Here is a 17,470-nt window from a genome sequence, read left to right as displayed (position 1 = left end):
TTCCAATACTTTCAAATTTAGAAAACAGGGTGACCCATTTCTACACAGCGAGATCCCCCAAAAAGCAATGTTACAATGACCAGTTCATCCAGGGGTTTAGTTTTATGCCATCCACACCTCCTCTGTACCTATTGTTGTTTTGTCCTATTCCCACTTCCATCAGTTCTTCCCGCCAACTCTTTGATCATTCAGCGTCTCCCATCTCCTGCCCTATCACTAGCCTACCCTTCCAGATTTCCCCAGTTCTGAAGAAGAGTTGTTGATATGAAATGTCTGCTTCTTCTCTCCTCTAGTGATACTGGCCGAACTGCTAAGGAGTTCCAGCACTCTTTCAGATTTTCATCACCTGCAGTATTTTGCTTTTGTTTTTATTCCCGTAGATTCTCATTGAGGGATTAGTATTGGGTGTAAGGTGAAGAGAAACTCAACACCCTTTTGAAATCTGTCACAGAGTAGGCTGTGCCACTCGGAGGGTGGGCTGCTTGTCAGGATAGCTGCCTTCGATTTGATGTCCTCCCTTCAAATTGATTTTGTAATCCAAGTTGCTGAAATTATTTATCTGCTTACTCTAGGTTGGCCATGAACCCATTGCACCAGTGATGGGTCGGAACATCTTCAGACGACCAGTTCTCCAGCTGCCCGGACTCTTCACATATGGTGCGTACTGAAGTGATGCAGGTCAATGTTCGTTCCTGAGATTGCTGTCCATCAAGTGCCCACACGCACTCAGCAAACACATTCTTCACCACAGAGTCACTGCCGTTCATATTATACTGTAGTACTGCTTTGGAGTGTTTGACAGGCGCAGGGCAACGGGAACATTACTCTGTATCTAACTTCATAATGTCCTTGGTCCTGGCAGTGTTTGGGACAGTGTTGAGGGAGCTTTGCCTCCAGGTTTAAAAAAAAGTATAGCAGGCATTACTTTTTCAGTTTGAGAGAGATAGGGAGCTTTAATCTAACACTTGTTCCTGTTCTGGGTAGTGTTCGACGGGGACATTGTTGAGGAAGCTCTCCTTTCAGTTTAAAAGAGTGGAGAAATCCTTACTCTGTACCTAAGTCACTGTTGCCACTGTTTGTCAGTGGTGAAGGGAGGGAATGTTGAACACACAACATTGAACAGTACAGCACATGAAGTGGCCCTTCAGCTCCCCATGTCTGTCGACCATTCTACACTAATCCCATCTGACTGTTCATCTCTCTGCTTCTTAAACCTTGCTATCCTATCTGCTTCTACCACCTCTCCTGTCAGCTTGTTCTTGGCACTTACCACACGCTGTGTAAAACAAAACACATTCCTCGCACATTTCCTTTAAACCTTTCCCCATCTCACCTTAAGTCTATATTTGATATTTTCACCCTGTGACAAAGACACTGTCTATCCATCTATCCACATCTCTCATAATTTTATATATTTCTATCAGGTTGCCCCTCAGCCTCCAACTCTCGCGAATATAGTCCAAGTTTGTCTAACCTCTCCTTGTAGCTAATACATTCTAATCTTGGCAACAGCCTGATAAAGCTCTTTTGCACCCTCTCCAAAGCCACCAGCTGACACAATGTGATCAGAACTGCACATAATAGTCTAAATGTGGCCTAAATAAAGGTTTATACAGCTGCAATGTCACTTATCAACTTTTATACTCAGTTTCCCGAACGATGAAGACCAGCATGCTGTATGCTGTCTTTACCATTTGCATCGCCACATTTGGGGAACTCTGAACTTGTATCTGAACATTCATTTGTATATCAATGCTCCTCAGGGTCTTGCTATTTCCTGTACATTACTTTTTGCATTTGACCAAAATGTATGACCTCACATTTGTCCAGATTAAACTCCATCCGCCATTTGTCCGCCCATCTTTCCAACTTAGGCAGAGGGTGGGTGTGTGTATGGGACAGGCTGCCAGAGGAGGTGGTGGTGGCAAATACAGTTACAACATTTAAAAGCCATCTGGATGCATGTGAATAGGAAGGCTTTAGAGCGATATAGGCCAAATGCTGTCAAATGGGACTAGATCAGTTTAGGGCATTTGTTTGTGGCAGATGTGTTGAACCAAGTGATCTGTTTCCATGCTGTACAACCCTGACTCTATCCTGGTTTATATCCTGTTGTATCCTTTGATAACCTGCCTCACTATCCTCAACTCCACCGATTTCCTTGTCATCTGTAAAATTACTAATCAGGTCATCTACATTTTCATCCAAATCATTTATATGCACTGCAAACAACAGAGGTCCCAGCACTGACCCTTGCGGGATATCATGGTCATAGACCTCAAGTCAGAAAAAACACCCATCCCCAACTACCCTCTGTCTTCTGTGAGCAAGCCAATTTTATGTCCAATTTGCCAACACACCAGGGATTTTCTTGCAATTTCGCTCTTCAAGACCAGAATATCTTTCTGCTTTAGACAAGTGCAACATTCACTGCCCTCCACTCATGAAATATTTTTGTCACTTCCTCAAAAAACCCAGTCAAGTTTGTGATACAGGGCCTACCCCACACAAAACCATGCTGTCTGTCTCTAATAAGGAGGAAGTGAGGACTGATGAAGAGCTTATGCTCAAAATGTCGACTGTCATCCTCCTCTGATGCTGCCTGAGCTGCTGTGCTTTTCCAGTGCCACACTTTTTGTCCCTAATAAGTCCATTCTTCTCAAAATGCAAGTAAACGCTGTCCCTATGAATCTTTTCCAATAACTTCCCTGACACTGGCCTATAATTTCCTGCATTATCCCTGTTGCCTTTCTTAAACAAAAGAACAACATCGACAATTCTCCAGTCTTCTGCAATATTGCCTCTGGCTAAAAAGGATACAAAGATCTCTGTCAAGGCCTCAGCAATCTCCTACCTTGCCTCCCTCAGATCCTATCAGGCCCTGGAAACTTATCTACCTTAATGTTTTTGAAGACACCAACATCATGTCCTCCTTAATGTCAAAGTGCCCCAGAATAACAGCATACCCATTTCTAATTTAACACCATCTGTGTCCTTCTCCTTGGTGAATACCAATGCAACATATCCATGAATGAGTGCACTCATTTCCTCTGGCTCCTTGCGTAAGTTTCCTCCTTTCCCTAGCTGCCCTCTTGCTTCTGAAAACATATAAAATGCCTTGGTATTCTCCTTAATTCTACGTGCTAAGCACATTTCATGGCCCCTCCTAGCCCTCATCATTTCTTGCTGAAGTTCTTTTCTGCTTCCTTTGTACTGTTCAAAGGCCTTTTCAATTTTCTAAACCTTACAAATGCTTCCTTTTTTTAATGACTAACATTTCAACCTCTCTTGTCATCCAAGTTCAAAAATCTTGCCATCTTTACCTTTCATCCTCAGGAATATGCCGGTTATGAACTCTGATAAACTAGCTTTTAAATGAGTCAGGTGTGGAGTAACCCTCAAACAGTCTCACCACCACCACCACCCCCCACTCCCCCCAAATTTCTCCAATCTAATCTAATTGAAGGTACTATGTAGCGTACCAGTGCAGATGAGTGGCTTTGTCCTGGATGTGTTAGTGCTATTGAATGTCAAGGGCCAATATGTATATTTATCATTGGAGATGGTCATTGACTATTACCTGTATGACACAAATGTTACTTGCCATCTATCAACCCAAGCCTAGATATTAAGAGGGAAGGTCATCGATAATGCTGGTTGGATGTAGGACACTACAGTGTTTTTCCAGTTTTTTTTTCATTTCACTGTTCCTACATTTGAGAAGATCAAACTTGATGGATTTGATACTTTCTGCATTTGTCTTGCAGCCAAGCACATTGTGAGCATTGATGGAAAGTGGGGTCTGTTTAAAGGCCTAACACCTCGCTTGTGTGCAGGAACCATCGGGACCATTGTACATGGCAAAGTACTACAGGTAGCTGCCGTCGTACTGGTGTTATGAATGATTGCACACTGAGGCACCGGAGTGGGGAGGAAAGGGGTGTGGTGATCGTGCTGCGGATTCGGGGGGCTCGTGGCATGGTGGGGTGGGTGGTAATGCACTTCACGTCAAGGCATTGTGGGGACAGGTTGGAGTCTGGGATGGACACATGGTAATTTACAACTGGGATGTATGCACCGGTGTCTGTCACAACAGACTTGGAGGCTGGTACTGTTAGTAGAGAGGAGCTAGAACCTGTTAACCTGTACATGCCAGGAGCCAGCATCTTACTGAGGCAAGGACCGACACTCCTTGTGTTGGACCTGTACAGGGCAATTTGGCTGTGGATACTCTGAGCCCACACTGTAGCTCTCCGCCTTCAACCGCACTTTTACTTTGGCATTACGGACACAGCCACGAAATAGTTGATCAGAATTGGAATGTCAGAGCCAGGTTACATGTAGGTATCAGAGGTTGTGTCCTTTTCCTCCGATTTAAAAAGTATGCATCTCGTGCTGGATTTTATTTTCAATTTCTTTCTAAGGCCCTGCCACTCTGAAGTCCCCTTCTCTCTCTCTTTCTCTGTATCATGTGCTCCTCATGTTACGGTCCCACCCTCACTTCCTCTGTATCTTTTTGTTACAGAGCTATCAGGAGATGAAAGAAAATGAGGTAAGTGCCAGTCTTATAATTCAGCTCTTGTACTGATGTGCACAGTATTAACTCACTCCCAGTATCTGATATTCTATGTATAAACCATCCAGAAATTTCACCCTCCCAAGTAGATTCCAGTCTTCTCGTTCCTGGGTATCTGTTATAAGCCCCTCAATTAGATTCCAGTATAACTTACTTCTCAGTATCTGTTATTCTGTATATAAGTCCCTCGATTAGATTCCAGTATGTAATTCACTCCCAAACAGCTATTATTTTATATGTAAACAATCCCGAACCCCTTGATTAGTTTGAGTTTGATATTCTAGCTATTCTGTCAGTCTAGTGCTGCTTTCCATCAGTTTTCCCTGGCTGCTGACAGACAGTGTGACCCCTAACCATTCGGAGTCTTGACAATTCTCTTCACTAAGATGAACTTCAGTATTTCATAGGTTAATATGCATCTGTCATAACTGTTCCTGACCTGTCAATTATGTTTCCTACTTTGACTTGCAGTGCACTGAAATGGAGAAAATTGGGGAGGAACCATCACTGCATCGTGTGTTTGAAGAGGTAAGACTAAGCATGACTCTTGTTTCTCCATATCCAGCCAGTGCTGTTGCTTCCAGCTCTTCCCGGGAGGAGGGTGCAGCATTGAATGTGCTTGGGCAAGTTTGTATACGAGGTGACACTGCTATAGTGATAGTCTCAGAATTCTGTTTGCTCCTCTTGACTAATTCAGGTCACATTTTAAATCATTGAACACAAAAACTAAAACCAGTTTATTGGGCCCGTTCATTTGGATTTATCCACTATGGCTGTTAATTAATCTGCAGTGACTGTTCTTTCCTTTCTAATATCATTTGGTGGGCGGCACGGTGGCACAGTGGTTAGCATTGCTGCCTTCGAGGAGAAAGTGAGGTCTGCAGATGCTGGAGATCAAAGTTGAAACTTTATTGCTGGAACAGCACAGCAGGTCAGGCAGCATCCAGAGAACAGGAGATTCGACGTTTCGGGCACAGGCCCTTCTTCCTGAAGAAGGGCCTGTGCCCGAAACGTCGAATCTCCTGTTCTCTGGATGCTGCCTGACCTGCTGTGCTGTTCCAGCAATAAAGTTTCAACTTAGCATTGCTGCCTCACAGCGCCAGAGACCTGGGTTCAATTCCTATCTAGGCGACTCTGTGTGGAGTTTGCATATTCTCCCCGTGTCTGCGTGGGTTTCCTCCGGGTGATCCGGTTTCCTCCCACCATCCAAAAATGTGCAGGTTAGGTGAATTGGCCATGCTAAATTGCCCGTCGTGTTAGGTGTAGGGGAATGGGTCTGGGTGGGTTGTGCTTTGGCGGGTCAGTGTGGACTTGTTGGGCCGAAGGGCCTGTTTCTGCACTATAAGTAATTTTTTTAAAAAAGTGTTTTTTAAGATTACTATCATTCATTCCTCTTGGTATTTTGAAGAAACTGAAATTCACACCCCACCCAAACCACCGCTACCAGCACTGTGACCCCCTCCTGGTATAACCAGTGATGTGATGTGATCTCTCTTTGCCCTGACGCTCCGTGTTCTTCATCCTTCTCAAAAACACCATCTCCAGATGCTGTTATTCAGTTTCAAAAAAAATCATTTGTAGAACTGTACAGCGCAGGAATGGGCCCTTCAACATGGTGCCAAATGAAACTAATCCCTTCTGCACGCTCTTGGTCCATATCCCTGCATTTTCATGTGTTTTTGTAAAAATCCCTTAAATGCCCTTATTGTATCTGCCTCCCACCACCACCCTGGCAGTGCATTCCAGACTCCTACCACACTGTGTAAAAGGCCTGTCCCTCTTATCTCCTTTGAACCCCCCCCAGCCAAAATAAATGCATGCCCCCTAATTTTAGACATTTCAACTCTGGGGGGGGAAAAAAAGTTCTGACTGTCAACCCTATCTATGTATCTCATAATTTTATAGACATTTATCAAGTTGCCCCTTAGCCTCCACCACTCAAGAGAAAACAACTGGAGTTTTTCTAGCCTTTCTTTCATAGATCATACCCCCTAAACCAGGCAGCATCCTGGGGGTAAACCTCTTCTGCGCTCTCTCAAGCCTCCATATCCTTCCTGTACTATGGCAGCCTTTGAACCAATACTCTTTAAGTGTGGCCTAACCAAAGTCTTATAAAGCTGCAACATGACACTCTCGTACTCAACTCCTCAAACAATAAAGGCGATCTGCTTGTGTGGCCACTTTCAGGGAGCTATGGACTTGAACCCAAGATCCTTATGTACATCAATGCTGTTCAGAATTCTGCCATTAACTGTATACTTTTCCATAACATTTGATCTCCCAAAGTGCAGCACCTCACACTTACCCAGATTAAACTTCACTTGCCACTTCTCTGCTCATTTCTGCAACTGATCTGTCCTGCTGTATCCTTTGACGACCTTCTACGCTATCCACAACTCCACCAATCTTTGTATTGTCTGCAAACTTGCTAATCTGCGTACCTTTTCACCCAACAAACAGCAAAGGTAATATGGCAACAAACAGTATGGATCCCTGCAGAACACCACTAGTCGCAGACCTCCAGCCTGAAAAACAGCCTTCCACCACTACCCTCTATCTTCTATGGCAAGCTAATTCTGAATCCACATGGCCAAGTCACTGTGGATCTCATGCATCCTAATCTTCTGGATGAGCTACCATGCGAAACTTGTTGAATGTCTTATGAAAACCTATATAAACAACATCTGCTGTTCTACCCTCAGCCATCACCTTCACTATCACCTCAAAAAATTCAATAAAATAAGTAAGACATGACCTGTCCTGCACAAAGCCATGCTAGCTGTGCATAATTAGGCCAAGCTTTTCTAAATGCACGTAAATCTTATCCCTAAGAATTCTCTCCAATAGCTGCCCAATCACTGATCTGAGACTCACTAGTCTAAAGTTTCCTGGATTATCCCTATTTCCCTTCTTGAACAGAGGAACAACATTAGCTACTCGCCAGTTCACCGGGGCACCTCCAGTGGCTAGCAAGGATACAAAGATCTTGGCCAAAGCCCCAGAAATCTCTTCTCTTGTGCCTCTCAGTGACCTGGGGTAGAAACCTTTGGATCCTTGAGACTTATCCACCTTAATGCTCTTCAAGAAACCCAACACCACTTCTTTCTTGATCTCAAAATGCCTGAGCGTATTAGCATGCTCCACACAAATCTCACTATCCTCCATATCCTGCTCCTGGGTGAATACCGATGCAAAGTGCTCAGTTAGGATCTTGCCCACATCCTGTCCCTCCAAGCACAAGTTCCCTCCATTATCCTTGAGTGGTTCTACCTTCTCCCTAGTTATCATTTTGTTTTTAATGAATGGATAGAATGCCTTGGGATTCTGTTTAAACCTACTTGCCAAGGTCATTTCATGGCCCCATCTTGCTCTCCTAATTCCCTGCTTGAGTACTTTCCTGTTTTAGAACATAGAACATAGAAGAATACAGCGCAGTACAGGCCCTTTGGCCCTCGAAGTTGCGCCGATCCAAGCCCACCTAACCTACACTAGCCCACTATCCTCCATATGCCTATCCAATGCCCGCTTAAATGCCCATAAAGAGGGAGAGTCCACCACTGCTACTGGCAGGGCATTCCATGAACTCACGACTCGCTGAGTAAAGGGAACCTATCCCTAACATCTGTCCTATACCCACCACCCCTTAATTTAAAGTTATGCCCCCTCGTAATAGCTGACTCCATACGTGGAAAAAGGTTCCCACAGTCAACCCTATCTAAACCCCTAATCTTTATATTCCTCACAGGATTCGGTCTGATTTTAGCTTCCTAAACCTTAAATGTGCTGCTTTTTTTTCATTTTAAATTCACAACCTCCCTCATTATCCAAGGATCCCTTATCTTGCCATCTTTGTCCTTCCTCCTTACTAGAGCATGCTGATCTTGAACTGTCCCCAGCAGGGCTTTAAACAATTCCATCTGTCAAATGTGGACTTGCTTGATAACAGCTCCTCCGAATTAACACTCCACAGCTCCTGCCTGACATAATTTGCCCTCTCCTGATTTAGTACTTTCCCGCAAGGTCCTGACTTATCCTTGTTCATAGCTATCTTAAAACTTAAGGAGTGGTGATCACTGTTTCCGATTGCTCTCCCACTGAGAGGTCAGTCACCTAGCCAGACTCATTAGCCAATACGAGGTCCAGTATGGCCCCTGTTCTGGACCAGGTCAGACCTATCAAAACATCTTAAGAAAGTAGCCCAGACCCTAACTTTGTGAGTTGTTTTATGCAGATATTCCAGGAGGGATGCAATTGGTTAAACCAAATTCATCAGTCTTTGTAAATGTATTAACTTTGTGATAATCCCATTGGGTACCATCTGGTTTTGACACCATTACTATGGGTGAGCTCCTGCCGCTGTAACTCACTTTGACTATGTCATCAGTGTTCACTCTCCTTTTGAGCCTGTGCCAACTTTAGAGGGTTATTACTATAAGGATGTTGCTTAATTGGAACAGCATCTTCTATATCTACATCATGCATAATTAGGTAAGTACTTGCCAGCTTATTTCCACATATCTCTCCATGTGATAGTAATAAGTCTTTTAGGTCATTTTGATTTTTCTCTAGAAGGTAACTCAATTTATCCCAATTTTTGACAACTTCCTCATTGACCAATTTAATCTGAGGAATGTCCAATTCAGAATCCTCTGAACTTGGGTCTTCACTCTGTTGTAACTGATAACACAGTCGCCTTTGGCTTTACTTCCCTGTCAAAATATCTTTTGAGCATATTCACATAACACACTCTACGAGATTTCTTTCTGTCTGGAGCCCTTACCAAATAGTTCACCTCACTCCATTTCCTTTCGGCTTGACAAAGTCCACTAAACGTTGCTTTTAAAGGTTCACCTATCACTGGAAGTAACACTTAGCAAAATTTCGTGTTTTTGAGTTCTTGTCTGTTTCCTGTTTCATTGTATGCTGTGATACTTTTAAATGTCTAGCTAACGCCCCTGCTCTATTTAATCGTTCCTGAAAATTTGACACACAGACCTCAATATGGCCTCTGAATTCTGACTTACCAATTTCTCCTTAATCAATTTTAGCAGTTCTCTCACTTCCTGCCCCAAAACTAATTAAAATGGACTAAATTTGGTGCATCTCTGAAGGTACAAAGGGAAGTCCTTTCTCCCAATCATCTGGATAGCCTTAATTATAAGTCCTCAATGTGGTCTTTAATGTCTGCTGCCACCTTTCTAGCACTCTCTATAACTCTGGATGATACGCAGTGGATTTGAATTGTTTTAATCCTCAGCTGTCTATAACTTCTTTGCATGATTTCAATGTGAAGTTTAACCCTTGATCTAATTGTATCTCTGTGGGTAGTCCAATATCTGGTGCAAATTTGAGCAATGCCTCTACAATCCTTTTAGCTGTGATGTTGCGTAATGGAAGGGCCTCCAGAAATCTAGTCAACACATCCATGATTGTTAATAAATACTGATGCCCAGTTTTTGTTTTAGGTAGGGGTCCTAAGCAAACAATTAAGACTTGTAAAAGGTTCCTCAAATGTGGGAATAGATATGAAAGGTTTTATTACTGCCTGTGGTTTTCCAATTACGTGACATGTATGACATGTCAAATAAAATTCAACTATATCCTTGTGCAATCCAGGCCAGTAAAAATGGCTTCGTATTTTAGCTTGAGTTTTTCTCACTCCTAAATGACCCCCTACTGGTAGCTCATGCACCACCCTGATCAAACATAGTCTCTGCTAATTCCATTTCCGCTTTCTTATCTGTACTCTTTGATCTTTGTTTCAACTGGTGATTTTGTGACCTCGTTACCACACAGTCAGAAAAAAAACGAGGATGTGTATCTTGTAGTAGTTCAGTTGCCCGAGGTTCCGTTGGCTAAGCAACAATCCTACCTGTGAACCAGCTATATCATTAGCAAGGACAAATTGTATTCCTGGAGCTGAGAGTTTGTCCAGTATTCCTACCACAACTTCTCCATTCTTCACTAGACTTTCTAACCTCACTTTACATAATTGAGTGCTTCTTGTCTGACCGTGAATTCCCATTACAAGCACTTTTTCTGGCAACAGTCCTTCGGAGGTACCCATCTCATCTTTCAGCATTACAGATTGACAGGGTCCTGTGTCTCTTAATATTGTAACCTCTTTGCCTGCTGCTTTTGGCCTGTGTGAGTAAACTTTTCCTTTGCAGGTATATGTTTAAGAAGATCTGGCACTTGCTCCTTAACCCATTTCCGACCAGCTTGTACATTCTAGTGCAGCTTTCTAGCCTCTCCTGTGTTTTCCGTTGCCATTCCAACAAAATTCACTGGCTTGTCCTGTTTTCCTACATCTGACTTCCTAGTGCTTTTCCTAACCCACCCTAGACTGCTGTGATTTCATGTGGCCTACTTTATTGCAGTAAAAACACTGAAGCTTTATAACTTGTCTTTCCCCTTCAAGGGTTTCCTTTTCACCTTGTGGTAAGTTATCCTTATGATCTTCACTGACATCTACATCTCCCTTTCCACGTGAGGCTTTCTCTTTTCCCCAATTTCAATCCTTCATGAATTCAGCCATTTCAGCTGCTAATCTTACTGTTTTAACTCTCTGCCTTTCCGCGAGTTCTTACTACTTCAGGAAGTGAATTTTTGAACTCCTCCAAAATAGTAGTCTAAGAACATCATTGGTTTGCTCTATCTTTAATGCCCGTACCCACCTATCAAAATTACTTTGTTTGATCCTTTCAAACTGTCTGTAGGTTTGACCAGGGACCCTCCTTAGATTCCTGAAATGTTGTCTGTAGGCTTCTGGCATAAACTCATATGCACTTAAGATGGCTTTCTTCATCACCTCATACGCCCCACAGATACCTCCTTCGATAGTGATGCGAATCCCTCATTAACTCTGTCAACAAGTTTTGTTTGGATCAACAAAACACACATGGTCACTGGCAACTGCATTTGTTTAGCCTCGTTTTCAAGTGAGATGAAACAATCTTCCACATCCTTCTCATCAAATTTGGGTAATGCTTGAATATACTTAAACAGTTTCTCACCAGGACTTTGGCTGCTATGGGTTTGCTCATCCTCACTCTGCCTCAATAAGCTTACCATCATCCTTTTAAGCTGACCTTCCTGTCTAAGTGCCAATTTCAGAAGTTCAAACTCCCTCTCTCTCCTTTTCTCCATTTGTGTGTGTGTCTGTGTCTCTCTCTCTCTCTCTCTCTCTGTCTCTTTCCTCTGCTTTTAATCGTAATTCAAACTATTTCATATCCGTTTCCCTTTCCTTGACGTTTGCCTCTAACTCAAGCTACTTCATTTTCAATTGAATTTTAGCCATCTCTAAAGATTCTGATGGCATTTCCAGCAAATGTAGATGCTGAGCTACTACTGTAATTATCTCTCCTTTCCTCACGGAAGAAGGCAGCTCCAGCTCCAATTGGTTTGCTAATTCCAGCAGCTTGACCTTAATCATGTTTTGTAAAACCCCCAAAGTCACTACTTCCACCCCCAGGACTATCTTGGTGACTGAAAGAGCCACTGCTATCCCAAACACTGTTTAAACCAACCAATTTCAACACCCAGAATGAAAGACACCAGCACCTACCACTCGCTGCCTTCGAGTCCAACAACCCTAATCCCAATTTGGAACTATAGAAAAAATCCAGCCAAGAGACTCCAAACTGTTATGCACCAGACCAGGTCAACCCCCTCAAAGCATTTCAAGAAAGTAGCCCAGACCCTAACCCTGCTAGTTGTTTTAAGTCTGTGTAATGTGGATAGTCCAGGAGGGATGCAGTTGGTCAAACTACATAGTTTTAAACAAAACAGAATTTATTTACAAGATTACTGAATGAAACACAAACAAAAGAGAATAACTTAACCTATTCAAAAACCCAACAGATAATCCCAACTTAATGATGCTGTACCCAGTACCTGCAACAATCCCTATTAAAACCCTTAGCACAAAAGGTAAAATGAAACCCAGGTTCTGACAGGAGAGAAGTCAGAGAGAGATCAGCATGGACTGCTTCTTTGAGGTCCAGGTTCTTTTTAACTCCACTTTGCAAAAACCAAACCAAGCCAGAGAGAGACTGAGCAGGGAGAACTGGCCACTCCCCTTTCATTGGACAAGTGTATTTTTAAACTTTAAAAAAGCCTTTTTCCTGAGGCAATATCTGTTAGCCAAAATCAAATTGACCCCCTAAAGTCCTTCAACTTAGACTTTTTGGGGTCTGTATCTTTTAGGGCCTCTCTGAAAAAGGAAACAAGGACACCATAACCTTGTTAAAGGAGCAGCATGTCGCACCCCTCCTCTCGTTGGGCTGTTCTCTCACTGTTTCAAGAAACCCACTTGGATGCATTTATCAAATTCCACCTTGTCTAAGCCTCTTGCGGTAAGGGAGCCCCAGTTAGCCTTGGGGAAGATAGTTACCAACTATGATAACGCTGTTTTTATTACACCTTTCCATAATCTGCCGACGTATTTATTCCTTTATAGCTCAGCTGTTGGGGGGCCTATAGCATAATTATATCATTGATTGCACCCATCTTATTTTTGAGCTCTATGCATATTGCCTCAGTGGACGAACCCTCCAGTATGTCCTCTCTGAGTGCAGATGTAACATTGTCTCTTATTAGTAATGCAACTCCTCCACCTCTTTTACCTTCCCCTCTGTCTCCTTTAAAAGACGAAGCCCTGGAACATTGAGCAGCCAGTCCTGTCGCCCCTCTCAATCAAGTCTTTATAGTGGCCTGAACATCCTAGTCCCATGCACTAATCCAGGCTCTGAGCTCATCTGCCTTACCTATAATACTCCTTGCATTGAAATTAAACACATTAGTGCCATTGTGTTCATTTACCTGTTTCTGCCTGACCTTTCTTTGTGGTTTACTGGTCTTAACACCTACCTTCCCCTCTATTCCTCCACTTGCTGATCTACTGCTCTGGTTCCCCATCTCCTGCCATTCTAGTGTAAACCCTCCCCAATAGCACTAGCAAGCCTCCGTGAGGATTTTCCTGTCCAGTTTAAGTGCAGCCTATCCCCCTTGTACAGGTCACCCTGCCCCCGAAGAGGTCCCAATGATCCAAGAACCTGAAACGCTGCCCCCTGCACCAGCTCCTTAACCACCCATTCATCTGTCCGACCTTCTTACTCCTTCCTCGCTAGCACGTGGCACTGGTAGTAACCCAGAGATTGCTACTGTTGAGGTCCTGCTCTTCAGCCCATTTCCTAATTCCCCGTACTTGCTCTGCTCTGCAGGACCCCATCCCTCCTAACTAGCTATACCGTTGGTACCAATGTGCACCACGATCTCTGGCTGCTCAACCTCTCCCTTAAGAATTTCGTGCAACCGTTCAGAGATATCCTTGACCCTGGCACCAGGCAGGCAACACACCATCCTGGAGTCTCGATCGCAGCCACGGAAGTACCTGTCTATGCCCCTAACTAGCGAGTCTCCTACCACTATCACTCACTTGGATCTTGCCTGACCCTGCTCTATAGCAGAGCCAGCTGTGATGCTGCCACAGGCCTGGCTGCTGCTGTTATACTCTCCTGAGAGGCTATTCCCCCACAACAGTATCCAAAATGATATACCCTGTTAGAGAGGGGAATAGCCACAGGCAACTCCTGCACTACTTGCCTGCCTTTCCTGGCAGTCACCTATCTATCTGACTGAATCTCTGGTATGACCATTTCCTTGTAACTAGTGTCTATCACACTCTTTCACCCCTGAATGCTCCTCAGTGTGTCCAACTGAACGACGTGACCTCTGAGGAGCTGCAGCCGGTCACACTTTCTGCAGATATAATTGTCGAGGACACTAGACTGCTTCCTGATTTCCTCCATCTGGCAGGAACCGTGTAACATTGCCCTAGCTGCCATCTCTGTCTCTTTACCCAAAGAAAGATTGCCTTTACCTTGCTTACCCAATTCACTGAAGCCCAATATTCACCAAAGCCTGCACTTATACCAACTAGATGCACTAACTGGTCACTTAAATTACAACGCATCCTTACAAGCGGACCATCTACCTCTCGGCTACAGCAAGCTTCCTAACAGTCTCTCTCAATCTCTCTTCTCTTCTCTTTTGTTTTGGTTAAAGGAGGAGGGAAGGATGGAACACTACAGTAATGTTTTATTCCTGTTCTATGTTCTAAAGTGATGTTTGGGGCTTACCACTCCTTGTCACTGTACTGACCTCTTCCAGAATGCTCAGCGAAATCACTCTTTGCATTCAATACAGAGACAGCATGGGGTTAGATGCAGAGTAACGCTTTCTCTACTTTTTAAACTGCAAGTAAAGCTAAAGCTGCTCTATTCTATTAAACTAGAAGTAAACAGAAAATGAAGCAGCTCTTCTTTCCCCCTGACTTACCATTATCCATCGTTTTGTCTGCCGAACTGCAGTTCTCTTTCTCTCTCTGGGCTTAATTTCCCCCAGTTGTTTACTCCTTTAATCATCCATCTTCAGTAAATACACCACTTTTCCCTAGCCCCTGGACTTGAGATATTAACTCTTTTTGTCTTTCCACAGATGTTGCCAGACCTGCCAAGTTTCTTCAGCAATTTCTGTTTTTGTATGTTATCTTGATCTCTTGAACTTTTTCAATATTCACTCTTTGCTTTGTGTCTAGACGATGCGAGAGATGATTGCTCGCTCCACAGCCACTGTTGTCACTCATCCTTTCCACGGTAAGTATGCTTCGTTGTTCTTGAACATTGTTGTGTTGCACTAGTGCTAAGTGAGCAAAGGTGGAATATTGATTTTGTCATGTTCCCTTGCAGTAATCACCTTACGATGCATGGTGCAATTTATCGGCCGAGAAACCAAATACAGGTCAGTGCTGAGAAACACCTTGTTTTACATTCTGACACTGCCTGTCCTCAGTGTGTAATGTGGGAGCGAGTCCCAAGTCAGTTGAACAGAGAACATTAGATTAGATTAGATTACTTATAGTGTGGAAACAGGCCCTTCGGGCCAACAAGTCCACACCGACCCGCCGAAGCGTAACCCACCCAGACCCATTCTCCTAAAGCTACGAGCAATTTAGCATGGCCAATTCACCTAACCTGCACATTTTTGGATTGTGGGAGGAAACCGGAGCACCCGGAGGAAACCCACACAGACACAGAGAATGTGCAAACTCCACAGAGTCGCCTGAGGTGGGAATTGAACCCGGGTCTCTGGCGCTGTGAGGCAGCAGTGCTAACCACTGTGCCACCGTGTCGACTACAATCTATCCACCATCAGAGAACGAAGGGCCGTTTGAACCACTGGAATGTTGTGTAGTATGTGTCTAATGACAGCACCCACAGGTCTTCATATTTTGTGCCACAAATATCCCAGAATTCTGTGGGTGCTGCTCGGCAATGTCCTCCAAATTACAATGCCACTGGGCAAACACAAGTGCATGGGTTCCACACATCAATGTAGATGGGTTTGCATGCATAGATGAGTCTGTGCTGTTGTAACATTCACACACTGTTTGCACTGTTATGGTGTTCACAAAAGTATGCATTTCCAGTTCAAGCAGACGTCTGTGTGTGCAGATTTATACTGTTCACACGCATGCGTCTCTGCCAATTTATTCTGTTTTCTCGCTCTCGCTCTCTCTCACACATCTACACACATGTTTGTAGATTTATACCATTTACACACGCATGTGCTTGTTAGAACATTTACACAGACGCATTTGTGTCCAGTTAGACTGTTCACATAGACGAGTGCGCAGGCACAGCCAGACCCTTCTCGCAGTTGAATGCACGTGTGCACTATTGTCTATTGAGGTAAGTATGAGCACATCATTGCAATGTTAAAGGAGTCGAGTGTGCAGTCGTTGACTCCCGATTGTGTATGTGTGAGATTGCCGTATTCAGATGATATGCCCATGATGGTTGCGTACTGGTGAATGAGTCTGAATGCAGCTAGACTATTCAGAGAGATGAGCATGTGTAACATGTTCGGTGTTTCTGTGGCATTTACGTGGCCTAAAACCCTCAATATAAGGTAATAATTATGCAAGTATAGTCACTACTCTGACACTTTATCCATTTTTGAACATTAATTGTTTGCTTTTCCGTTGTTGGACTTTACAGTGGCTTATTCGGTTCCATAGTGACGATCTATGAGGAAGAGGGATTTTTTGGCTTTTTTGCGTAAGTATACATTGCTGCAAATGTTTTGAGAATGGAACTTGAAATTTTTTTTGTATCTGCCAATGTCAGCTGATTGATTCAATTTCTGAATATCCAGGGACGTGCTGCCCATTATTCGGAAAGAATGCTGGTTTACGTATGGGTGCAAGTGGAGTGATTGTCGATTGCTCACTGTTAAAAGTGGCAACAGGCCCTTAAAACAAGGCACATACCATCCCTCCCAGTAGTTATCCTGGGCACTATTTATAGTAAAAGAGCATATGTTAATGTCAGGAATGTTTACCTTGGTGAAAAGCTGGTAAGAAAGCATGTAAATAGTGTGACTGCTGTGTTCTTCCTGACAGTTTCTGTTTCTTCTGTATAGTCACTTTTGGTCCTATTTGCTATTGTGGTCTATTGACAAGCATTTTACTTTGTGATTTGGTATTGTGTAACCTCTAGAAGCTATGATGAAGAGGGCTTGCTTGCTGTACAAACCATGTAACACTATAATGTTCAATGTGCTGCATAAATCTAACTTGCTGTTAATCAGCATGTGGCTGAGTGAAAGGTGCGAGTTTTTCAAAATGCCTTTCACACCCTCGGGGCTCCCAGAGTGTTATACAGCCAATGACGTAAATGTGGTAATTGCCTAAATGAGAAGAAATTAAGGCAAAGTTCCTTTAACACATTTGCTCCGCTGTAGTCTTTGAGGAGAAAGTGAGGTCTGCAGATGCTGGAGATCAGAGATGGAAATGTGTTGCTGGAAAAGCGCAGCAGGTCAGGCAGCATC

General features: G+C 43.5%; 1 protein-coding gene across 1 annotated transcript in view; it reads left to right on the top strand.

The window, feature by feature from the left end:
- The first annotated feature begins 534 nt into the window (after positions 1-534).
- Positions 535-17,470, top strand: part of mtch2 (mitochondrial carrier homolog 2) — a 33,353-nt gene continuing 16,417 nt past the window's right edge. Inside the window, exons 1-7 of the mRNA XM_043706299.1 lie at positions 535-657; positions 3,768-3,874; positions 4,526-4,552; positions 5,048-5,104; positions 15,177-15,234; positions 15,328-15,379; positions 16,639-16,698. Of these exons, the coding sequence (XP_043562234.1) occupies positions 600-657; positions 3,768-3,874; positions 4,526-4,552; positions 5,048-5,104; positions 15,177-15,234; positions 15,328-15,379; positions 16,639-16,698 (419 nt within the window). The 5' untranslated portion in view covers positions 535-599. The remainder of the gene's footprint in view (positions 658-3,767; positions 3,875-4,525; positions 4,553-5,047; positions 5,105-15,176; positions 15,235-15,327; positions 15,380-16,638; positions 16,699-17,470) is intronic.

Source organism: Chiloscyllium plagiosum, chromosome 16, assembly GCF_004010195.1.
Source record: "Chiloscyllium plagiosum isolate BGI_BamShark_2017 chromosome 16, ASM401019v2, whole genome shotgun sequence".
Classification (NCBI taxonomy): Eukaryota; Metazoa; Chordata; class Chondrichthyes; order Orectolobiformes; family Hemiscylliidae; genus Chiloscyllium; species Chiloscyllium plagiosum.
This window is presented reverse-complemented; position numbering and strand designations above follow the sequence as displayed.